The 24,945-nt window shown below is 52.5% G+C and overlaps 1 protein-coding gene across 1 annotated transcript; it reads left to right on the top strand.

Annotated features, from left to right (window-relative positions):
- Nucleotides 1–13,911: 13,911 nt before the first annotated feature.
- ACER1 (alkaline ceramidase 1) lies at nucleotides 13,912–24,175 on the top strand (the record flags this gene model as incomplete). The annotated part of the gene is made up of 6 exons (XM_084302505.1): nucleotides 13,912–14,004; nucleotides 20,739–20,853; nucleotides 21,229–21,367; nucleotides 22,442–22,579; nucleotides 23,064–23,201; nucleotides 24,007–24,175. 6 exons carry the CDS (start codon nucleotides 13,912–13,914, stop codon nucleotides 24,173–24,175), a joined length of 792 nt encoding a protein of 263 aa, XP_084158631.1.
- Nucleotides 24,176–24,945: the final 770 nt, after the last annotated feature.

Genomic DNA, 24,945 nt, shown 5'->3' with positions numbered 1-24,945 from the left:
AAGGCGCCAACGGCAACAAAGGCGTCCCCGCGCCGCGCCCCCTGGCGGCCCCGCTCCGCACCGCACCGCGCAGCCCCCGGCCCCGCCGCACGGCAGCGCCCCCTGCCCGGCCCCGGCCGCCTCGGGGCCAGGGGGGCTCAGGGGGGGGCGGCCCCCGGCCAAACGGGGTGGGGGGAGCGGGGTTCGATGCGGGGCGGCTCGTCCTTCACCCCCCCGTCCCCGTCCCCGTATCTCGGCTCGCCGCGACACGCACGCAGCCCTCGTGGATCCATCCTGTTGCGGGGATGCTGAGAGGGGCCCGCGGGGCTTGAAGGCTGGACGGGGTCTGTCCCCGTCCTTCAGGCATGGTGTCTGGGGGTAGGGGGTTGACCTCCAGGCCTGTGGCACCCGCCCGTGCTGTTTCTGGTTGTGTCTGACCGAGAGAGCTCAGGCGGTCCCGCTGGCATTGGTCACAGGGTGCATGAGGCCCTGTGGGGCTCTGCCCCAGCCCTGTTCAAACCAGCACAAGGTCACCACAGGACCGCTCTGTCGCCAACAGGGTCACCACGGTGTTTCACCTCCCAGCTCTGGCCACCGCCCCCAGGGACCACCAGCAGGGCCTCAGGGACAAGTCGGGGTCCCAGTGATTGCGATGTCTGGCCTGGACACAGCACTGCCCTCTGCGCCTGCCACACACGCAGCCTCTGCCTGCAGATCCCTCTGGGATGTGGCACTGCTGTGGGTGACTTTGTTAAACATTACCTTAAAAATATGCAGGGAAAACTCTCTGATCGACTATCTGGGCTCCATGTAAACAGGAACACGAGGGCTTGCAGGACTAGCCCTAGAGTCCCTCATTGTCCCCTTTGGCAGCGGGCCACCGGCTCTCCTCCTATGTGAGGAAATGGCTTTCTGGTGCGTTCCTGTTAGTTTCTGCCAGTTGGCTCTAACATGAACCATGTTTTATTAGGAGTAGCAGAAGGAAGTAGCCATGTTCAGCAGAGGGCTTGAACCTCTGAAGGGGCCCAAAGCAGGGCTATTTTGGAGAAGCGATGGACATTTTCATGAAGAGCTGCATTGAAAGATGGTACATTTTGGCCTCTCTGCAATCTCCCTTTGCTGACTGTGTCTCCATTTCTCTGGCCCTGCTGCGTGCCAGAAAGCTCCAGGCTCTCTGCCACAAGGCGAGGAGCCCGTGGGCACCATGTCGGTGTCCCCTCTCCTTGAGCTGCCCTGTCACCAGAGCTGCGCAGAGGCATGTGAGCGCTGCAGGGGACTGTAAGTGCCCATGCACTGGGCGAGCAGGAAGAACAGCCTTGTGGCAAAGCCCAAGCGTTGCCCAGTTGCCCCCTCCCAGGGCATGAAGCACGGTGTTGTCCAAGCTCCGTTAATTGCATCCCCGTGGGTGAAGCAGAGCATGGGGCCCTCTTTCTCTGGGCGAATCCTGTCTCCTCTGGCTCCTCTGGAGCTTCACAGAGCCCTGCCCCGGGAGGGGACAACAGCTCCCAGCACCCTTGTCTCTCCCCAACCGGAGCCCCCTCGCTAAAAGCAGCAGATCTGCAGGCTGCCCCTGGGCAGAGCAGCTGGGAGATGAGGGGAGAGGCTCTCCCCCCCCCCCCCCCCCCCCTTGCTGATCTGCATTTGTTTTAAGGTCTCTTTCATGTACTCTTTGAGGCTCGTTTCCTGTTCTTTGTAGAAAACAATGCTTCCCTCTCCCTGTCCCCCCCCCTCCGCCCATCCCAGGGTGGCTTTATCTCCCCTCCCTTGGGATTCACTGCACTGGGTTCCTCAGAAGCTGCGTTTTGTTTGTCTTAAAATAAAAAACCCAGCTCTGATTTAACTGAATTGATTTTAAAGCTGCGTCTGGTATTTGATGTCTGGTAGAAGCATTTAAACTGATCTAAACTTTCTGTGTTTGGGCACATTTACATGAAGCTGGTAATTTACTGTGCAAGTGACAGCAACTGAAAGGCTGGACCTTAAATGCTGACATGGGTTGAAATTCAGGTCTGGGACTTTTCATACAAGCTGGAGCACAGATGCTCAGAATGACATATTATCTATTATACATCATGATACTATGTCTGTGCTTTGCACTGCTTCAGCTACTTCATTCCTAGCCTAGTGCCTCCACGGAGTGAATCCTGTACAACTGGGCCATTACTGCTCCATACACGAGGATTTCCACATCACATCACGCTTCTGTGACCTCATAACAGGAATGAGATCCCCCAGATCTGCCGGCTGCTGTAGATTCCCAGCAGCTGGTCCTGCTGGGACGGACTGGTATCCAGCTACAGGAGAGCTGTGGGGACACCAAATCAGCTGCAACAACTTCTCCTATGGGCACCTTCATGCCAGCCCCGGATGGAGAGACGGTCCCTGTGTGAACAAGCATGCAGCCAGTTTGCCAGTGCATCTCATTCCTCAGACCCTCTGGGGATCTCAGGAAGATGCAGGGATCTTCCCCCATAACTAGAGGATGTGATCAAGCAATTTTATTGGAGATTTACAAGCAAATAAGGCACGGTCTGGGAGAGTAGAAAACCTGAGACCGTGTGCCCCAAGAAGGAGGCAAATAAAGCTAACCCAGTCCTCGGCAGCCTTTAGAAGAAATTCGCTATATTTCCTTTTTTTCTTCTTGTTTCCCAGATGGGACCTGGGGCCCTGACTCTTGCAGGGATCGAGGTGCTGCCCCCGGCCGGCGCTGTCCTCTCCTCGCTGCAGAGACACGGCGGTGCCGGCAGAGGGAAGCATCCCCCCGGCGCTACGGGTACGGGCGCCCGGCCGCGGTCCTATGCAGGCTAAACCCCGGCCCCAAAGGGGCCTGGGGCTGCCCTGGAAAAATCCAGGAAGGTGGGAGCGAGAGCGAACACTTCTGTGTGGGAAGAGCCCCTGCCATCCCCGTGGGGCAGCCGCAAAGCGGTCCTGATGTGGCATACAGCCCGAGCTGGTGCCTCCAGCCCACCCTCTGCAACCCTCGTCCTGCGGTCAGTGGCTCCAGGGCTGGATCAGCTCTGCTACGAGGACAGGATGGAAAGAGAAGGCTCTGGGGAGACCTCACAGCGGCCTGCCAGTGCCTGAAGGGGCTGCAGGAGAGATGGGGAGAGGAGGGACCCTGTGTCAGGGGGTGTAGGGATAGGACAAGGGGGGCAGGAGGGTGGCTTGAAATGAAGAGGGGAGATCTAGATCAGATATGTTATAAATGAAGATACAACTCAATCTGAATTTAGTACTATTTATGAAAGACAAGTAAACAGCGCTGGGTGCACGGGGAGTCTGCTCTACCCACGTAGATGAACATCGAACTTTCTAAATATACAGAACAGTCTCAATTTTCCATTCCTTTTCTTGTACATATTAAACCCGAGTATGCCTATACATATGTACAATCAGAAAAGGTAACAAACAATCCTTTAAGTCTATTACTATTAATGTCCATGACTGGGGGAGCATAGTTGGAGTTGGGAATCCTGGTTGAAGTGCTCCCATATCTTCCATGACTTCATTAATTTTTCTCAGATCATATAACAGTCTCCATTTTCCATTCCTTTTCTTGATTACAAACACCGGAGAATTCCAGGGCTAGTCGTGGGAACAATATGTCTCACTTTAAGTTGTTAAGCAACTAGGCCTTCAGGCCTTATGTATCCTATTCTTCCCGGATCGAAGGGAAACATCCGTCTCCTCTTCAAGGCCAGTAGGGCCTGGGTCAAAAGGCTTGTCCAGGTCACCAGGGGGCGTAACAGCAAAGGCCTGCGATGGCAGTAGGGCAATGGTGTAGCAGAAGGATCAGTGGATGAGCCCGCAGCTCCCTCACTGTCTGGCAAACCACACGTCTGACTGTGGCCCCACATGGCTCTTTAAGGCCTCAGAGACTGCTCACCAGGTGCCGAACAATCCCACCGCAAACTTGTCATTTTTAGTAGCAGAATCCCACACCTCGACCTCCGTTTGGTCCCATATTTCAGGATCATAAACTGATTGTTAATAAAGGGAATATGCTGTAAGGTTAACCAGGGCAGTCTTTGTTCCTCAGGACGTATGATTCCCCATAATCCCCATAATGCGCAACTGCTTACCAGCGAGGGGCAGTTGTGTGCGCGGCTCTGCTTCTCTCAGCTCGAGCTTCTCTCCAGCTCCGGTGCGCCCATTTCCAGTGACTTTCTGTACGAGCTTCTTTGGGTGGTTTGCTGAGTTTGGCCGAACCTATCTTCATGAGGAGATCAATGTGCCTGTTCCCGTCCTGGTCTCCGTTCTGCTAGCCGGTCCCTATTCATTCCTTTTTCCTGCTTCTTTATTGGTGACATGACTTGATTACATCGTGTTGCCTTTTTCATCTTGAGGGCAGGCTCCCCTCTTATACCCTTCTCCCCACAGCAGTCCTTTTCAAAAACAGCTCTTCATTGGTCAAACAACTTTGCATATAACAGCAACAGGAAACACACAGAAACTTCCCTGCCTTAATGGCTGGAGAACAGCAACTGGAGACTGCATGGCGTCTCCTGAATCACCCTTCTTTGTTCCCTCTAAACTCTTTACAGTCCTGATGGCCTCATCGTTAAGAGTCTGATGTTATCACCAACCACGGTGCTTGCCGACCCCTGTGGCCACGGTCCCACATCTCCCCCTACTTTATTAGTATCAACCATCTTCTTGACAAGAATTATTACTCCATACATCACAGATAGAAGGAAGAAATTCTTCCCTCTGAGGGCAGTGAGGCCCTGGCCGAGTCTGCCCCGAGTTGCTGTGGGTGCCCCATCCCTGGCAGTGCCCAAGGCCAGGCAGGCCTTGGGGGCAGCCTGGGCTGCTGGGGAGGTCGTGCCCATGGCAGGGGTGGGAAAGGGTGGGCTTTGAGGTCCCTTCCAACCCAAACCATTCCATGTTTCTATGCCCACCAGGCAGCCCTAAGGTTTTTGGAGCACAACATCCAAGCCCAAAGCATTTAGATGCCTCCCTCCAGCCTTACTCCAGGCACTGGGCTGAAGTGCCTGAAACAGTTGTTGTCTGGGGGCTCCCAAAGCTAGAAGGGAGAAGAGGGCACATCCAGAGTAAGATTCAGCCTGAGCTGGCTGTGACCTGAACACTGTGCCTCCAAAAGCAGGTAGGATTCATCCCCAGGCAGAGATAGAGGCATGGGGCTGACACTCCAGCCTATGCATAGTATTTCCCTGGTGTGAGATAAAGTCACAATTCTCTCATATTTGCAGCATTACTCTTTTATTGGTGATTCTCTTAATGGAGCTCCAGGGACATCAGCCTGTCTGCCCTGAGCTCTTTGCACAGCACGGGCCTTGAAAGCTTTGCAGTTCGTGCCTTGTCTGCCAATCCCTGAGTGTAAAAGAAAATCCAGCCATTCTCTGTGGAAATTATTTGTCCTGCCCCGCAACTCCCAACAGAGGCTGTATCGTTTGAAACACGCAGGTGGCAGTCACCTGCTGGTTCCTTCGGACTCTCTCCATACACTATTTTTTTATCACAGTCTGAGGGTTGCTCAGCCCAGGATGGTTTATTCTCTCTACTCTGCACTAATTAGCTTTGCCTTGCAGTAATTAGCTGTGGATACTGGCATCGTTATGCCAGTGTAACCATATAACATCACCCAGCTCCTATCTCAAAGCAGATCTGGAGGCACCTTGCCAACCACTGTTCAAACTTTCTGATAGGGAAGCTGAGCCCCATAGTGGGGAAGCTGTTTGTCCTCCACCACCCTGCAGGGATCCAGTGCCTTTCGGGCCAGCTTCTCCCAGCAGCTATGCTCAGCATCATTACCACCCCATCAGCGCCTGGAAACAGCTCAGCATCATTACCACCCCATCAGCGCCTGGAAACAGGTGGGAACGTGTTCCACTACAGCTGCAGGGAGAATGGGGAGAGGCAGCAGGGAAGTGCCTGGGGTGGGATTTGGGGAGATGGGGCTTTCTGCAGACCAGCTGCAGCACCCACCTCACCCTACACGTGCAGTTATCACCTCCATGCTGCCCTGGCGCTCCCGGGCTGTTTGCAATACTTGTCTTAAAAAAAAAGGTAACAGATAATTACTGTTTTTGCCAGCTCTGTAATGTCTCCCAGCTCAGCCTGACCAAACAGCAACAGCACTAGGAACTATCATTATAGCTATTACTGCTGTGTGCACCACAGGATTTTAGATCCCCTGTGAGGAGTCAACATCCAGGGAGACCACAGAGAAAACCTGTCCCAAGGAGCTTACAGAAAGCACGCAACACAGACAGGAAATAAACTTCAGGTGCCTCAGGCACTGAGATGCACCACTAATGCTGGGATTAAGTGTGACTGGGTCTGCTGGCACGGACACCTCAAGGACTGCCCTGTGAAACACCCCTTGTCCCCCAGGAGCTATGTTGGACACTTCAGCCCAGAAGACTTAGGACACATGCAAACAAACAGACACAAAGTCCACATATAGGATTCTCAAATGTCTCTGATCATTTCTTTGTATCTAAAAAATACAGTTGAAACAATACCCTTTGAAATATTAGTAACACCCACTGCATCCCTGCCCCTGCACCATTTTCCTACTACCTGGGCTGTGCTTTGACTGCATTCAGACTCTGCCAGCTCGTGCCATTTCTGTGCAGTGTGGCCACTGATGTGTGAACCCTGGGGTCTTTCCAGCAGAAATCCCCTTCCCTGGGTCAGGCTTTACAGCCCTCACTATGCCTCGTCTCTGACACCACAAAAAGTCCTGCTTTCAGGCTTAAAAGCATCCTGCCCCTCCACCTATTTGGCTTGTCTGAATTTCAGGCCTCTACAGACAGTTAGGAAAAATCAGAACTTCTCCACTATCACAGCACAGCTCAGCCAAAGCTGCCTGTGCCCCAGATTTGCAGTTTGTGCTAATGTTCTTTTTATTCTCAGGAGCAACACCACAACAAGAGCATCTCCAGATGTGCTGGAGCTTGTCCTCATCACCTCCGCAAAGCCCCAAGCGTGATGGGGGCTGCTGTGTTCTGCACGTTGGCTGCCATGAGTTTTCAAGACATGCAAAGAGGATTTGGGAAACTCTGCTCATTGGGTAATAGTCCCACAGGTGCCACGGGGAGAGGTGGGATGGCTCCATCTCCCTGTTCTCATCGCAATGCCAAATCTCAGTGGGGCTGCGCTGCGGAGATAGGCAAGGACCTAGCCTGGGGGCTGGGTTCCCAGAGCAGCCTCCTCCGCTGTCACCTGGCATTGTGCAACCCTCACCCTCCCTGCAGAGGGTGTGTGCAGAAACCTGCTCATGTGGGTGCTGCTTGGGGTACAGCTGAGCTTAGGAAGCAGCCATGCACCAGTACCAGAGCTGCAGGACCCTGTGGGCTCCCTCCTTCACACCACTCTCTCCTTTGTGCCCCCCAGGTGCGGCTGCACGATGGGATGGTGTCAGATCCTTGTGCATGGATTTGGAGCCACCTCCAGTTATGCATCCATCTCGGTATTAAGGCCACCAAGAAGAAGGGCTACAAGAGACTGGAGTGGTCCTGATGTGAATGTGTTTTATTGTGCAGGCAGTTGCACTCAAACCACTGCCTGCACATGGGAACACAGGCAAAGGCTGTTAAATAACTCATAGGAAGACACAGGCATTGCTTGTTATCCGTCAAGACTGAGTTGGAACCGCAAAGGATTCTCTCTGCTATGAGAGTAACTCATCTGCTTTAGGAAAGAAGAGGGCAGTTTGTGCCAGGCAGTGGTTGCAAGAAGATGGAGATGGTCTCCCTCATGGTCTCAGAGGCCAGGCAACAAACTGGGAATTACAAGAGCTGGACATAGCCCCTCCAGTACTCCCAGCAGATCTGCTCTGTGGGCACTGGTGGCACTTCCATGCCCTTCTCAAGCTTTGCTATTTAAGGTGACAAACTCTTCAAAGAGGTTTTTCCAGCAGTGCTGCCTTCTTCCTTATAGTCCTTTAAGAAGATGGATCCTGCCACCAACAGGGTCAGAGGCAAGCCTTTGATCTGCCTTCTTAGGGGCTTGTGGATTTTTAACAAAGGCACAAATTCTCTGTCATTCTTCAGGTGCAGTGCGTGGGGAGGGGGTCCCTGGGAATTCTTTCTGCCTGAAATAGAGACAGCAGCTCCCACTTTCTGCCCAGTAAACAGTAAAGGGGCCGGGGGTCTCCCCTTGAGCCCTCAGAGATGGCCCTGGATGAGGAAGCCCCTGGTTCCCAAGGCCTGTTGCCAACTCTGCTATTCAGTCTCACAGGACCTGCACAGATCATCACTGTCTGCTCCTGCCAAAGCTTTGCACCATTCTGAGAAAGTATTGCAGCGTTGGATAAACACAACTACCTGGGTGCAAAGCCCTGCCAAGCTTCTGCCAGCTGTGATGTAAAGCTACAGGCTCAGCCTGAGCAAAAAGGAGTTTTCTCTTCATCTCTTTCCATTTTCAGGTCTCTTTAGAGTCGGGATTCCTCCAACCAAGAAAGGATGAGAGGTTGCAGAACGCAGGGGCTTGATTTGGTGAGAGGCGCTGCCCTGCTCAGATTCTGCTAAATTTGAAACTTTCCAGGACTTGAGCAGCCCTTGCTGCTCTCATGTCCTGCAGCTGAGTGGGGAGAGCCCTGCTGGAGCTGTTAGTGTTGCTGAGAATAAGAGGATTTTCTCTCTCCTGATGTAGATAGACTGTACTTTCATCTACAAGAAGGGAAGAAAGAGAAAAGCCCCAGCTTAGCACCCACACACCCCACACCTCCCGCTGAGTTACGCAAGCTGAAGTCTGCAGCACATACATGGCTGCCCCGAGAGGTGCATGTGACAGATGACAGCACTGGGAGAACTTCCTTTAATTATTACTATTATTGCTGTTACTATTAGCAATTAAACCATTTGTTCTAAACCTGCCTGGATTTCAAAACAAGCACAGGGTGGTCAGCTTGTCAAAGACTATTGGGTTGACTGGTATGGCATCCTGCCTGGAGTGAAGATAATAGAGTGCCTTGGAGATTGCTCAATGATGATGGATTGGTGGGGAATTGCTCTTGGACCCTGAGAACAACCCTCTAGAGCCTGACAAGGCTTGTGCCCTGCTCCTCCAGAGACTGGCTTGCACAAGGACAGGACCACGATGTTGTAAAGAGCAGGTGTTGCAGACATTTGAGACTTGGAAGCCACACCTCACGTGGGGTGCGATTCATCTTTGCTGTCACTACTGATGCTTTTTGGTTGCCTGGAGCCCCTGCCCTGTGTGGTGAAGAAACACAGATATTTACAGCTCTGCAGATGTGAATAAGAGTGGGTACATTGCTCCCGCTAGGCTGTGCAGCAGCAATGGAGACAAATGCTTTCATTTGGCTGTGCAAACCTCATCCAGCTTTAGCATGTCTCCTGCTGCTGTTATTTCTTCCAGACCATGATTTGCTAAACAGCTTCCAAAACAAGCAGAAGCTGCAATTCCTGCCCCGTGGAGCTGTGGATGACAGGGATTATCTAATTGTTCAGCATTAGCAAGGCTCCCAGGTCACCTCCCTGTGTTTTTTGTACCCGACAGCAAGAAATTGCAGCCCTGGAGCTAAAGACATGTACTCAGAGCAAAGCAGCCGGCAGCAGGACGGAGCCTGTCTGGGCTGCTTCAGGCCCTTCCTGGACACAGGCAGAGTGATGGAGCAGGGTGCCAGGGAGCCAAAGTGCCTGGGTTCCCTTCCCGACTCGCATGCTGCCTTGCTGTGAGAATTGGGCTAAGTTATTTTGTCTCCTTCCCCCCCAGGGCTCTGACTCACGCGTGCTGAGCAAACAGCAGCTGGGACAAGGGACGCCAGCACTCCCACCTCACCCTGCCGGCCCCTCTGCTGGCAGTCCCAGCCCCACACTGACCAGGGCAATGAAGGCAGGCATATGTCTGTGAGCCACAGGTTCTCCAGATGGGCTTTTTAAAGCCAAATTCCCCACCACCAGTAGTCCAGGTGGAAACCTTCACACAAGGGGCCATGGGACAAGGCAGGGGAGGGCCAGGCTCAATGAGCAGCCAGACACTGAGGTTGCAGGCTCAGATCCCACAGAAGTCCCAGCCACTTCCACTGCCAGCTCCCAGATGTCCTGGGGCTTCCCACATCACAGCAAGTCCTGCCCCACAAAGCCTGGGATGCTGCTGGGATGTGGGGTCCTGCACAATGGCATCAGTCCTGCGTAGCAGGGAGGGAACAGCTGAGGGGAGAGGGTGAGGAGCAAACCTCCCCTGTGAAGTTTCCCTGTGGATCTGGGGGCAGAAGCGATGCATCTGAGCAGGACCACCCCCCTCCAGCTCACCTCCCAGCCCCAGGCCCTGCTGGTCACAGGCGGGAAGCTGTAGCTATTAGGTGGAGTCAGACAGAAGACTCACCAGGAAATCAGTCTCTCTCCCTGTGACCTGAACGCTGCTTACTGATGAATCAGGGAAGATGCAGATTCCTGACATCCTCCCCGGTTACTTACTCGCTGTGTAGCACAGGACACATCAGTGATGCTCATGTGCGTTGGTCATGCCAAGGATGCCAGAGGTTTTGGGATGGGAAAACTCATTGTTTTCAAAGACATTTGCATGAGCCAGGCATCATGTATCTGGTGGTGTCCTGCCTCATTTCCAAATGCCCTCCTTGGTGGATACTGGCCCTTGGCTGCCTCCCCCCATGGTGTGAGGGATGAGCCAGCACTTGCTTCTTGCTGTGATCCCCTGGGAAACCGGGTGCCTTCCTTCAGCATGCACACCCATCCATCTCATACTCCCATGGTTCATTCAGGAGCTGGAATTGAATGAGAAGCAAATTTCCCCCTGAGCTCCTCCAGCACCGTGGTGCAGGCATCCAGGGCAGGGAGCAGCTTGCTGCTCTGAGCACCTGCATTGAGACGTGGCATCTGTCCTAGACAGACAGACAGCCTTGACTTAGTCGCATGTAATGGCGACTCAACCGTGTTGTAAAATAAGCTGTTTCAGAGGTTAATTACCCTCTCATTTCAAAATCTATGTGGATTTGTGAGGCTTTTGTAAGCCCTGACATCTCCCAGGTGAGTTCCTTTTATAGAAGTATAAAAATAAATGGCTAAGCTTCACAAAGAGCCAGGCCTCAGGGCAAATCCAGCCCAGGATGCCTGGAAATGTCACAGCAAAGGCAGCTGTGACCCTCAGTAAGCACACAGACAGGGATGGGGATGCCTTGGGTCTTGGTTGGACCCTGCCTGGTGATGCTGAGCCCGGTGTCTCCCCTGCTCCAACAGGAGGAACTGGCCAAATAATAAGCTTTTATATTTAAGAAAGCAACATGTTTCTTCTTCTCCCAACCCTATGTAGAAGAAAAAGATTTTGTTTTTTGGGATCGCTGCCAATTTTCATGATATCCTGAATGCGATTCCAGAGGAAAAGGTTTGCAAAGCAGTAACCCAAAGGTGTCCCACTCACCCAATTCTTTAACTAAATAACAAAATATACTAGCTAGAGGAAATGTGATTTATTTTTGGGAACATACTGTATAGCAGCAGTTGGGGAAAAGTTGAAAAGCTGCTCAAATTTAATCCTTGGAAATAAGGCAGCATCAGCTCCTGAGTGTTTATTTCTGGGTGAAATTTGTTTTATTGTTTTTTAACCAGATCTTGGAGGAAGGCTGTACAGCTCGGTCCCTCCCTTGGGAGAAACAGGGTTAGGGTTGGGGTGTGTGCGCGTGCGCAGGTAACCTGCCTAGGGGCACGCTGATGATTTCAGACTGCATTTCTACCCGCTCTTCCAACCCTTCCAGCTCACGCTTCTTTGCCCTCCCTCTCTGCCCCTGCCCATTTGGGAGCACAGATATAAACCCTCCAGCCAATATGTTTCCTCTGGGGGACTGGAAGCTTTGCCTGGAGGGTGCTTATGGCTCTCGTCACATCCCAAAGCTGTCCCTAGAGTCAGAGAAAGGCTATTTCCTGGCGGCTGCTCCTGGTGAGCTCAAACCGTGGGTGCTCCTGCAGAGCTAGAGTGGCTGGGCAGGTTGTGGTTTCAGCTCTGCTGGAAACCTTGGAGCTCCTGACACTTCACCTCTCCGCGTGCTCCGTCCCAAGGGAACACAGGTAAGCTGGGCTGGGGTGAGAGGTGAGCAGTGAGCGAGCGGCCGCTGGATGCTCTGGGCACTGCTTTTCCCTTCCCTTTTGCTGCCTCTGCCTCATGTCTACACTGTCTCCTCACCACCTCTTGACTGAGGTCAGCTCAGCTGGGAGATGAGCTTTACCCTCTTGGGTCTGATTCCGTTCTTACCTGGTGCAACCACTTGCATTGCTGTAAGCACGTAACACAGAACACCAGGGATCAGGAGAGGGTCACTGTGGTGCAGATGAGCACACAGAAACACGGATCACAAAGAGTCAGACCTCAGCCCAATCTGCCTGCCATCTACTTCATGCTGCTTGGGGCTCAGCTGCTCTGGGGAACCCTCCAGCCTGGATCACTGAGGGGGCATTGCTAACTGGTAATTGGAAAAGAGCAATGGATGTTTATCCACAAGTTAGTTTATTTGGTAGAAGCAGGAGGCTGTAGATGAGCTTGTTTGTGTTAGTGCTACTCCTGGCTTTATCCCTTTGAAATTCTTCTTGCGAAGAGAGGCAGAGGAAGCTGCAGTTGCCTCACACCACTGCACACCTCCTGCCCCTGCTCAGCTCTGTGGTGTTACTCAGCCGGCACCGCTGCAAACAGGGACTTGTCTGTTTCTCTGTAAGAACACCACTAGCTGATGAGTGATTTTAAGATAAACTTCCCTTCCCTGTGCTAGATTCAATGCTGAAAGGGTTTCCAAAGAGCAGAAAGCTCTGCTTTCCAACCTGTGCCTTGGGAGCTCCAGGATGCTGTCGGCATCGTTGGTGTCACGCTGCTGCCTGCTCCCTCTGCGGAGCCTGCACTGTGCCCAGGGCTCCACCTGCTTCAGGGAATTCCTGTGGCTCTTGCATACTAAATACCCAGCCACTGGGGTTTGGACAGTGTTCCCAAACACTGCTAAGCTTGGCACCCATCTCTTTAGCTGTCCGTCAGCCTCTCCAACAGCTCTAAAGCCTCAAGAATTTGTAACAAAATGTGGCAAATGAGAAACTTGATGAAAATTTTACTTTTCCAGAGGAATTAAAGAGGGATGAGAAATGATGCGCACATTGAGAATGGGGAAGTCTTTAGCATGGGGAAGAAAAATTGAAAAAAAAAAGTCAGATTTTTTTCTAGAATCCTGCCTTTAAATGTAGCTTCTGCCTCTGCCAGAGGTCCTGGAGCTCCTGCAGTGTGGAGCCACCCAGAGCACGAAGCTCTGATGCCTTTCACCAAGCTGCAAGGATGGGGCTTGCACAGGAGGCACATGCAAAGGGAAATCACTGCTGGCAACGAGACATCCCTGGGCCTTTGCTCTGTGCCCCAGGACTCTGGAAACACCCAGGGACGGTACTGGCGCTTGCACCACGCAGGACGAGCTCCAGCCCTGGGGAGGATGCTAAGAAACAACTAACAAGGACAGAGCCAATGAGCAATAAACCCTGTGGAGCTCCACTCCCAAAAGGTAGCGCACAGCCCATGAGGTGTGGGGAAGTCCTCTTGGCAGCGAGATCTGAGTCATAAAGAAAGTGAAGTGGAGGGAGAAGGCAGGGTGACAAGTGCAGGGCTGAAATGGGGAAGCATGATGTGGCAGAGATGACCCCCGCCGAGGGATGTTAATGCCGTGGATGGAGCTGCAGCAACTGTTCCCAGGCTCAGAGTTCAAGACCATTTCCTAGGGTAATTTGTTACTCCTGATCGTGAGGAGAGAGCAGGAAATATCTGCAATGTGATATGTGCTGGGAAGAGGATGAGTCTTTTGTAGCAGGGTAAGGATGCTGTGCAACATGAGCACACGTGTGTGCAAGGGGCAGGCAGGCAAAGCACATCTCCCCTTTCCCTTTGGGTGTGCAGTGCGCTCCTTCCCCAGCTGCATGACTAACCCGCTCCTCTTCCTTCTGCAAAGGCAGCCCAACGATGCCGAGCATATTCTCCTACCAGAGCGCCGAAGTCGACTGGTGTGAAGGCAACTTTGAGCACTCGACGGTCATTGCAGAGTACTACAACACCGTGAGTGCAGGCGTGTCCAAGGGGCAGGCGGGGGCGTGAAGGGGAACGGCTACGGGCACCCAGGAGATCTAGCTGGGAGATGAGACAGGACAGCCTTTTTTCCTCTCCTGCTGCTTGCTCCTCTGAATGTACCTGTGTTGGAGGGTGTTTCTGCGGGGAACATTTTCTGAGCTTCAGGTAAATCACGGGGCTTTCGTTGTGTACTACAGGCAGCTGCCCACCAAGCGGGCTGGGGCTGGGGATCCTTTGGGCACGCGTGGGGCTGAGTTCCCACTGAACAGTCTGGCATTGCTCCTTAGCCCAGATTTGTGAGATCCTGTTATACCAGTCCTGCAGCTCTCCTGCCAACTGGGGTAAATCCCACACAGGGCTCATATATTCCAGTTAAATATACAGGAGTGGCAAAACGAGAGACAGTGCTTGCATGAACCATGTCGGGCAGGTTGGGAATCCGGAACTCCAGGCAGAGAAAAGCTGATGAGTGAGCCAGTTTCACCTCCTGTGATCCCCTTTGTAATCCAAGCTCCATCCAGCACCAGTCCCTCAAACACAGCCCCCTGGCTTAAGGGTGGCTGGATGCGCCCGCATTTGTCTGAAAAGGACTCAGTAGATAACTGCTGTCCACAAGCGTGTCCCTCTACCTTAGTACAATTATGGGCTGGCAGGGGTGTGAGGCATGTGGATTTACAACCTTCCAAAGGCCTTGTTTACAACTTTTAGCAGTTACTGTCTAATGCTAGAACTTCTTGTTTCTCATGGAAATATCTTTTTCTTTTTTTTTCTCTCTCTCTTTTTTTTTTTTTTTTAAAGCATTTCCTGCTTTTAATAAATTGCCTATAGTAATGATAATTCCAACACCTGAATCCCTCAGCTCCCGAGCTCTAATTGCCCTGCTGGGGTCTCAGAGGAGGGATGCTCACATTGTGTCTAGTCCCTGCTCTTTGAGACAGTTAAAAATAAAGATCTGCCGGTCCAGACCAAATCCTGCTCCCCTCCAGCATCCAGCTGAATGTGTTGTGCTGATACCTGTTCACTGGCACTTCATCCCTGCTGGATGGGTGCAGAGCTGCAGAGCGGGATGTGGGGGGGTGGGGGGGCAGAAATCACTGCAGCATGTCAAATGTAGCCGGAAATGCCAAATGCCTCTGAGTTTTGGAGTCTTGGTGGCAACATTAGAGAGGGGCTGATTTCTGCAGGAAGTCTGAAAGTGAGACTTTTGAAATCAGAATTCATGCTGGGAGATATATTTGCCTAAGCTCCAAGTTTAGTACACAGGCAGCATTTTTCAAATGTGTCTTTGGAGCTGAGACCTCATTTTCACAAGGATCATGATTTACATCCAGCCTGTCCAAGTGGCTCAGAATCGTTAACACACCAAGAAGCATCTCAGGAGCTCACCAAAAGCACTCACGTGTTTGACTTTCCTGCAGCATACTGCTGGTCACCAGTCGGCGTGTCCAGGTGCATAACTATTTTCTTGGGACTCAAAGTCCTCGAATTCCCATAAAACATTAACTCTGGGTTGCTCTGTGACAAAGGCTTCTAAATTGTGAGCTGCTCCTGAGAACCTTATCCCGGTGCCTAGTTCTGGACTGAGGTCCCTACTAGCTGCAGCCATCCTCTGTGCCTCCACACTATACCGGCATGGAGCCACAGGCTTGTCGGGATGAATTTCCATGTGCCAATACTCAGACACAGCTTCCCTCCAGGACAGGAAAACTTGTCCAACACACTTCTCCACACAGGTGCAAAATAGAGCAATGATAAGCCATAGAGCGATGAGGGCAGAGCAAACCCTGCAGGATTTTTTCTGGTATTAAACTAGCCCTTGTTCCTCCCTGATCCTTCTCCCCAGCTGAGAAAGGGCTTCTTTTGTCCCTGTGCTGATCTCCTTCTTGCCATGTTCACTTTTACCATCCCAAGGAGCTCAGCCAAGTGCCTGTGCAGTGGAGGATACCACTCCTGCAGTTTCTGGCTTAAGACTGTGATTCCTGTTTAGGGAAGCAGCAGAGATTGAGATGTGCCTTGCACCAGGGCTGGTGTGTGGTCTTCTCTCCAAGCAAAGGGAGAAAAAAAGAGCAACCCTTCACAAAAGTGCTGCTGTCTGAGCATCTGACAGCATCCCCCAAAGCTACGCCATGCTCAGGGCCAGACCTGGTAACCAAAAGCAGGAAGGATAATCACCAAATGGGCATCACCCCTCAGTCCATGTACACTGGCTGGCATTGCCTGGCTCTCAGCCTTGCAGCAGCACTGGGGGAGCCCCCTCTGTGCTTCAGGCTCCCTCACACAGCCAGGCTCCTTGCAACGTGCCCTAACGAGGGGACTACAGAAATCAGACCAGGCTGAGATCTTCTGCAGGCCCTGCCAGCTGGCAGCATGCTGCAGACCCAGCATGGGCTCAGGACACTGTCTCAGATGCGATCCCAACTGCCCTGGTCTCTCTCCCTTCTCTCCTCCATTCATTTGGTACCCACGTTCAGATTGCTTCCTCCCTGCGGCAGGCTTTATGGGCCTTATCTCCCTGCTCTGCCTGGAGACAATTATCTCAATATCGACTTCAGCATTGGCTTGCCAGAGTTTTAGACGAGCTGGGAATCCAGCCAGCTCCTACCCAAGGCTCCTGCACCACTAAACCAACGGGGCTTCCTAATGGAGCATCCTCTGCAATGTCTTCTTCCCAATGCTGCCTGGGGCTCAAGTCGGGTAGCTTTGTGCCAGCAGTAGCAATGTGCTGCTGAGAATTGCTCTGTGCCAGCTGCACTCTCTCTCAGCCCTGCTTGGATTGAATGCTTTTCATTAGAAATAAGCACTGGGGGTATGAACAGAGAATGTAAACAATATCATTAAGTCCCTAATAATTAATACTTTGTGGCTCATGGTCATACTGCAGTTCAGCAACACAGTGCCAACTATTTATAGTGAGTCAGTGACCCAGAAATTTATTGTCTTCTGGCTGTTTGTAGGAGAAAAGTATTGTGCTCCATGAGGGTCATCAGTCAGGGACCTGTCATTCTACCCTCCTTTCTTTCCTGAAATGACTGATGAGGATGCTGGTAACAACTTCTAGATCCTCAGCAGTTTCTGGCAAAGCAGCAGGAGCTCTGACACTGCTGCATATCCAGAGCTCCCGGACACTTCATCAATCAATGCAGATAAACCCGACTGCAGGTGCAAATTACCCAGATACGCCCAGAGAAGCACTCACTTTCAAGTGTGTCAGAGCTGTGCTGTATGCCCTGGCTCTCTGCATGGTCCTGTGGCGGCGTGGACACCTCCCGTGCTCGCCTGCCCAGCAGCTCCTGTGCAGAAGGGCAGCTCCTTGCCCCCCACGCTGCACACTGTTCCTGCCCCAAAGCACTGGCGTGACACTGCAATGGCAGGGCAGACAGCCTCAGCTTTGCCACGCAGGGCTGGCTATTAGGAACTTGCTATGCAGGTCTGGATAGCCTCTGAGATACTAGCTTCTGTCTTTGGCCCCATGGGCTTTTCTGTCAGCTAAAGCTGGTTTGTTGGCCTTTAAGAGTATGAGTGCGCTCCAATGAGGCTTTTAGAAATATCCTTTCACTGCAGAAAACCACAGGATCAGAGAAGCATGGAATGGTTTGGGTTGGAAGGGACCTGGAAGCCCACCCCATCCCACCCCTGCTATGGGCACGACCCCTCCAGCAGCCCAGGCTGCCCCCAGCCCCATCCACTGCACCCACAGCTCCTCGGGGCATCCTGCACCAGGGAGGGCCTCACTGCCCTCAGGGGGAAGACTTTCTTACTTCCATCTCATCTAAATCTCCCCTCTTTTCATTTCAGGCCACCCCCCCCCCCCCCCCGCCTTGTCCTATCCCTACACCCCCCTGACACAGAGTCCCTCCCCATCGCTCCTGCAGCCCCTTCAGGCACTGGAAGGCAGCTGTGAGTTCCCCCCAGAGCCTTCTCTCTCTGAACGCCCCCAGTTCCCAGCCTGTATTTGTAGCAGAGCTGCTCCTGCCTCTGGGTGTTATTGAGGTCCTCCTCTGGACCCAGGCTGCTATTGCCCCCTTGCCATGCTCACAGGGCACGTAGAGCTCTGCAAACCAGCTCCTGCTGTCCCAGTCCAGATCAGAGGCTCGTTCTCACCCTGCTGTGGATGGAAAAGCAGACAGGTTCTCTGCAGGTCTCTCCCTTCCCTTTTAAGGCTGCACAATGTGCGTCACACAGACTTTGGGGCCTTTCCCATGATCCTGTTAATGCACCAGGATTAGACCCATGTCACTGATCCCAGTCTTGCTTTGCTCCTAGTGAAAGAAGCAAATGCCAGCATAGGCTTGGCTCAGGCACCTAGAACAATAACTCACACTCATTAGGAAGTGGGACACGGCTGTGCACTCACACAGTCGTTTTGCAGGGCTGAGTAGCTCTTGCATATCAGTTCATGCCTTGGCTCCGGCACCAATCTCTTGTCTCCCATCCAGGGCAGGTGGAGTGAGCTGCTGCCTCCCGACCAGAGTGAGCCAGGTAGAAACAGAAGCTGTGCTGGGGTGCTAAGGGTGAGCAGAGAGTCTGGAAAAACTTCCTGGTGCTTGCACTGGGAGCAAATTCCTTCCAGACAGATTAGAGATGGAGCTTGCCACATCTTAAAGGGATGATAAAACACAGCATTTGCAAAATCAGGGCTAGGATCCGATGAGTGATAAAGACCCCATGTCACCCCCAAGCTGCGGTTTTCTAGCGGTTCTCCCCTAAGCTCTGAGCCTGGCTGCTCCATGAGGAATTACTGCAACCTCCACAGTTCTGCTGGCACAGTTCCCCTGGTTATCACTCCCTTCTGATATCTGATCTTGCGCTTCTCATACGGAGTTAATGAAGCGATAATGTTGCTATCATGTAATTAATGGCACTGTTGCAATGCCCACTGCAGCAGGGATTCAGACCTCCCTATATGCAATCTCAAATTCCTGCATTTCCTCACTTTGTTGTGCATGCTGGCACTTGCACTGTTGCCTCTTCTGCAAGCATTTGCTTTCTTTTTGCCATCCCCACTTGTTTTCCAAAAACATCTTTAACCATTTCACAGGGAAAAAAAAAAAAAAAAAAAAAAGTATTTGCAACGCAGTTTTTACTTTAATATGCGGTTTGATTTCTTGATCATTTCCAAAATGTTTGACCTCAAGTGTGCAAGTGGGATCAGCACTTCGCATCTTATAGCTGGAAAGGACACAGGCCTGGATTTGGCTCTTAAGCACCTGTAGAAAACCAATACATTTGGCTTGAGAATTGCTATTAATAGGCACATCAACTCGTTTTGTGAAAACCACAGTGAAATTCAAGATTAATCTCTGTGTGTTAAAGGGAATAGAGGCTTTACATTAAGTGTGAAATGTGCTTCCCCCTGGAATATGAGAGGGTGTGTTTCATACGTATGACAACATCCCTGTGATTTGCAGCCCTCTTACCGTAAACTCAGATCCCACGGGACACCACAAGCCAAGCTTCAATTTTGCAATTTATCTGGAGCATGCCAGGGCTTCTGAGGGGTGAGACTCCAGCTGTGGGGTCAGATTCCAGGCCTGGGGTCTGGGACAGCGTCCGGCTGGAAGATGAGAGGAAAAGGATTGGCAGGGTGAGATAAAAGTCATCCTGGTGGCTGGCCAAATGGTACCATGGCAGATGGCTCTGCCCTGCTCTTCCAAAGCCCCACAAAGCTGTCTGCAGGTAAAACGTGGTACCAGAGACCCAACCTTCCATGAGCAGTAAAGGTTTCCTCTGGGGAGCTCGAACTTCCCTGTGACATCCCCTTTACTGGGTTTGCACAATCAAGCGAAAGTGCCAAGCTAAGAACCCACAAAGGTAAGGGAACTTTCAAACTTCTTTCCCTCATTGCTGCAGGGTGGAGAGTGCCTGATCCAGCAAATGGGTCCAGGCTTTGGGCACTCCCTGCTCCTTCCCAGCTCCCACATTTTCCCCATCAGCGTTTGCTGTTCCCTGAAGCACTGGCACTGTCAGCAGCAGGCTGAGCCCCAGCACCATCCCCTCTGCCCCAGACAGACCAAAGCCTGTCAATGAAGCAGTTTTTCAGAGGTAGCAAACAGGGACGAATAATTCTGCTGCGTTCATTTGCAAAGTATGTTCAAAGGAGGTTTATGACTTCACGTAATTACTGGTGTCCGGAGTCCCTTCCCCTCCAGGCCACGTGGCTTTGCACCTGCAAAGAGGGTGGCACCCAGGTCCAGCTCCCACCTCTGATCTGCTGGTCCTGCGCCCACGCCTAGCACACGACGGTTCCTTGGCTGCGGCTGGCAGCGTGGCCCAGCGCCACGTGCCCACCAGCCCCTCGCAGTGGGGTGGCTGCTGGCCAAGGGGGGAAGCAGCCAGCTAGGGAGCTTCTGGCACACCCATGACACAGGAGATGGCTGCAAACAGAAGAGCCATGGTTTGAATACACTGGGCAGCCAAAGCTGAACCATCATCGGAAAAGGGCACAGCAGCTTCCCCTGGGCTTGCTGTCCTCAGAGGTACTTGCACAGAGGGCACAGCCCTCTGCATCCACCTGTCACAGCAATAGCTGCCCTTCCAGTTCCAGCCTTGCTTCTCGAGAAACACCTCTGCCCTACTCCTGTGCCAAGAGCAATACCTGCTTCTACGCGATGCTTTCCACGAGAGATCAGTATCCTCTTCTCATGGGGAGATATGGAGGCACAAGGTGGGATGGGACTTGCCCAAGATCATGCAATAAGCTGAATGTGTCTCTTGTTTTCCAGATCAGCAATGTAAGCTTCTTTGTCCTTTCGGCTGCCCTGCTCTACCTGAACCGGCAGTACTGCCAGCAGCGTGCTGTGCCGATGTACTTCGTCTCTGGTCTGCTCCTCTGTGTAGGTGAGTGCCAACATCATGAGATCAGGCAGGTGGACAGAGTACCTGACCATTTATCCATGATACCTTCAGCTTTGGAGACTGGTTTTTAGCGGCCAAAGCACAGGAACAAGCTGGGGTGGGAAACTGGACAGCCATTTCCATGTGAAGCCTGGCAGCTCATGGCTCCCACTAGCTGTGGGCACACAGCTTCCAGCCTGGTAAAATCCTGCAGTGCTCTGTGAACAGACTCATTCAAGCCTCCATCCATGCTGAGGTCCATGCTCTGCCCTTCAGGAATGGCGTGTCTTCAGGAATCGTCCCCAAGCACTTCCCAGGCCAGGCGGGCTTCTGCTAGCACAGAGTTTTTCTGACACAAGCTGTCCTTGCTCCTTACAGGTGTCTTCTCCATGTACTTCCACATGACTCTGAGCTACGTGGGACAGCTCTTGGATGAGCTCTCCATCCTCTGGACGCTGGCTGTGGCATATTCCTTTTGGTACCCAAAGGTTTACTTCCCCAGGTGCATTAAGAGCAGGTATGACTCGTTGGGACACAGCTGCTGTCTTCATGAAGCTGTGCAGACTTTGCAGGAATGGTTTCAAAAGACAGAGATTTGGGCAAGCTGCTCCTTGCAGGTGGTGTGGCTGGAGTGGGCAAGCCTGGGGCTGGCTCTGTTAGGAACACGGGGATTGCTCCTGTTTGTGTAAATTTTTGGAGGGGAGCACAGAACCATCTGGGGACATGCAGGACCTGGGGGCTTTATACCAGCTAGGAAATGAATGTTCCTGAGCACTAACATTCAATTACCCACACTGACTAACTGTCACAGCATCCCCTGCCATCCACAGAGAGCTTTCCCTGACAGTAAATGGGGTTTCCTACAGGCCAAGCTGGTACAAGATAATACTCCATGGTTGCAGCAGGGCTGGCTGGGCTAGGGCAGCTCAGCAGGATGGATGGGGAGACCGGGCGAGCACAGATTGACAGAAAGAGGAGCTCAGCAGGGGTTTGCTAGGAGGATGCTCCCATCCTGGCAGGCTTGCTGGAGCCTTCTGAGCCAGCCCAGAAGCCTTGCAAAAGCCTGCTCCGAGTATGCTCCTCCCATGCCAACGAGGAGGTCACCAGGAGTTCACTGTAGAGACATGGCTGGGGGAGCCAGGGAGAGGGAAAGGGACTTGGGAAGGGATTTGCATGTGAAAGCCCTCTCTGAGCCCCATTGTTGTTCAGTCAGCCCGAATCTGCATGTTTCCACTGCCGAAGCCCCACTTTGCAACCCTTCCCTGTGCAAAGCTCCATGCCTCTGCCTCCATGCCTGTCCCTGGCATCACCACAACAGGGCACAAGTCGCTTCCTGGGCTGCGTTCCCAGCTCTTCCCTGGACTAACCGGGGGACCTCTGGCAGAGCACTTTACTGATCATTTATGGAGAAAGAGGGAGCAGATACCCCAGCCTTCCTGCCAGGCCATGTGCAAACAGATTGGAGGTGCTGGAGAGTGGCTTCCTCTCTCAGGCAATGACCAGGACCTCTCCAATCCTTCACCTGCTGTACTGCACACCCTGGGGACACTGAAACTCACTCTCAACTCTGTCTACTCTGTCTACCCTTTAGGAAGCATTTCTTCTGGTTAAGTGGTGTCACCACTGTGGTCAGTACCTTGATGTCCTTCATCAAACCAGCCTTCAACGCCTATGCACTCAACTGCATCGCCTTCCACCTGCTGTACCTGACATGGTGTGAGCTGAAAAAGTAAGGAGGAGGTTGAGAGGTTCATCTGCAGGTCTGCTGCATGTTCCTAGCATGCTGCCACATGGCAGGGACTCTGCACAGCTCAGTGCACAACAGTGAGTGGGTTCTTCAGGCACATGTTGGACTATCAGCTCTACAAAGGATGAGGGCAGCCTGGGAGGGACCTGCAGCTTGTTCCCCTTTAGCCTGGGACTTGGGAACCAGTGTGGGGTTGGGGGGAACCCATCAGGATCCATGAAGAAAGGCAAAGGTGCATCAGCATCTCTGAGCATCATCCTCAACCACAGAAAGTCAGAAACCCTCTCTCCAAAGCCACACTTCTCCAGTTCTTGTGGTCTGATGAATAGTCTCCAGCAGAAACCCACTGAGTTCTGCACTGTTGCATTAGTACCTGCAGCAAGAACTTGCCAGCCCTCTTTCCTTCCAGCACTCACTTTCTCTCATTTTCCTTTCCTTCTCCCTCTGCTCTCACTGTGTCTTCCAGGTGCAATGACAAACGGGTTCACCGGATGGCTGCAGCCATGGTCGTGTGGTGGGCACTGGCCATCACCAGCTGGTTAAGTGACAGGTGGCTTTGCTGGCTCTGGCAGGCGATCAGCTTCCCCTACTTCCACAGCTTCTGGTAAGAGCTCCAGTGGAGAGGCAGGAAGCCTGGCTCAAGCATTTCAGGAGCTGAAGGGGCACAGAGGATGAGGAAGGGCAGGAGAGATATGATACTTGACTAAGAAGCAGCTGTATCTCTGCCCAGCCCTCTCCCCTTTCCTCTGTCACTATCAGTGCTGCTCCTCACCCTGGCCTCAGCCCAAGGATTTGCTTTAATCACTGCTTAATATCCCTTACCTCCTCCACACCAGCCAAAAGGTGTTTTGCAAGTGAAATTGTTCCAAAACTGCTCTAGCTAAGCTTCTTGCTTTCAAAACACTGCATCTGCTCCCAGGTAGCAACGTCAAGTGCAATGTTCTTTACTTTAATATCCAAACTGAAAGACAGTTATTTGATTGAGCAAGATGTTTCAGCGCCTTACCAAGTGTTGCTGTAAGTGCCATGCCCAGTGTGCATTCTCAGATTCATTCTCACAGATCACTGGGATAAATGGGCTGGATACCCAGACTGAGCTAAGCTAGGCAAGGTGAAATGGGTGGTTTGGTCTGGAGTTTAAGTCCCATGTATCACACCATCCTCTCTGTGCAGGGAATTGCCCCAGCCCACAGAGCACCTCTGGGATTTCCCCATAGGCACGAGCCCTGCAGGACCCGCATTCCCTGCATCTCTAATGTGCATATTGGGTCTGGGAACTTTGCTGGCCATTGCCATACCTCCTGGCTGTAGCCTCACAGTGACAGCACCAGCCATACACCGTCACAAGGTGCATGAGGAGCAGGCAGAGTTACCCCATCCCACACATGTCTTTTGGGGTTTCTTGCCAGGCACGTGCTGATAGCTGTGTCCCTCCTCTACTGCTTCCCGCTGGTTATCTACTTTGACGTCAACTACGAGATGCCAACATTCAAACCAAAGCTGGGATATTGGCCGAGTGATTCCTGGCCTGTCGTGGTGCCTTACGTTGCCCTGGAGGAGCCCCACAAGCAGTGCTAGAGCCGGCTGCCTTCAGGCGTCCCACGGGCATGGGGTGCGTGATGTACACACATGCGTCTGCATGAGGAACACCTCGGCTGTGTGCCTGTTCCTCGGAAAAGGGCAAGGTGGCTAGTGGATGGGGCAGGGAGCAGCTGAGGCCTTGTGATGCTGGGCATGGAGGAGGGTGGGAGTCTTGGAAGTCTTGGAAGACTGCTCAGAGCAACTTCTGGGATCTCCTCCTCTGGCAGATACCCCTGAGAAGGGGAGGGAGACAGTGCTTCTTCTGTGTCTTCTGCATTAGTCAAGTTGTGGCACCCCTTGCTGACAAGGGCACAGCTGAGAAGACAGAAGCCAAACTGGTGACAGATGGGTTTGTTGGGGCTGCTCTAATTATTATTATTAATTTTATTTATTGATGGATGTGGTTTTGCTCAGGAGAGCTGTGCATTAAAGAAATGGACACTGACTTGCACTGAGTCCCTTCCTTTCCCCTGACTGCACCATATGCCCCTTTATCTGGCAGTCACTCAAGGCAGCTCATTCTGATCTGGAGAAATCCTCCTGAGTGACAGCCCAAGAGGCTCTGCTGGCCTCTTAAGATGCTCTACCCTAGGCTCTACCCCTTCCTCAGCCCCTCCAGCCCTTGTTCCTCCCCAACTATGACAGCTCCCACTGTGTAACTTGGACACTCCCCTGCTCACCAAAAATGCTGGCTGGTTGCAGAGGGTGAGGTGAGGAGCTAGAATATTAGATAAATGTGCCAGCACATTTGCAAGGACAGAGAGAAG

This window comes from Netta rufina (genome assembly GCF_964035555.1).
Source record: "Netta rufina genome assembly, chromosome: 28".
Lineage (NCBI taxonomy): Eukaryota > Metazoa > Chordata > Aves > Anseriformes > Anatidae > Netta > Netta rufina.
Note: the sequence above shows the minus strand (reverse complement) of the source record. Positions and strands in the feature narration are given on the sequence as shown.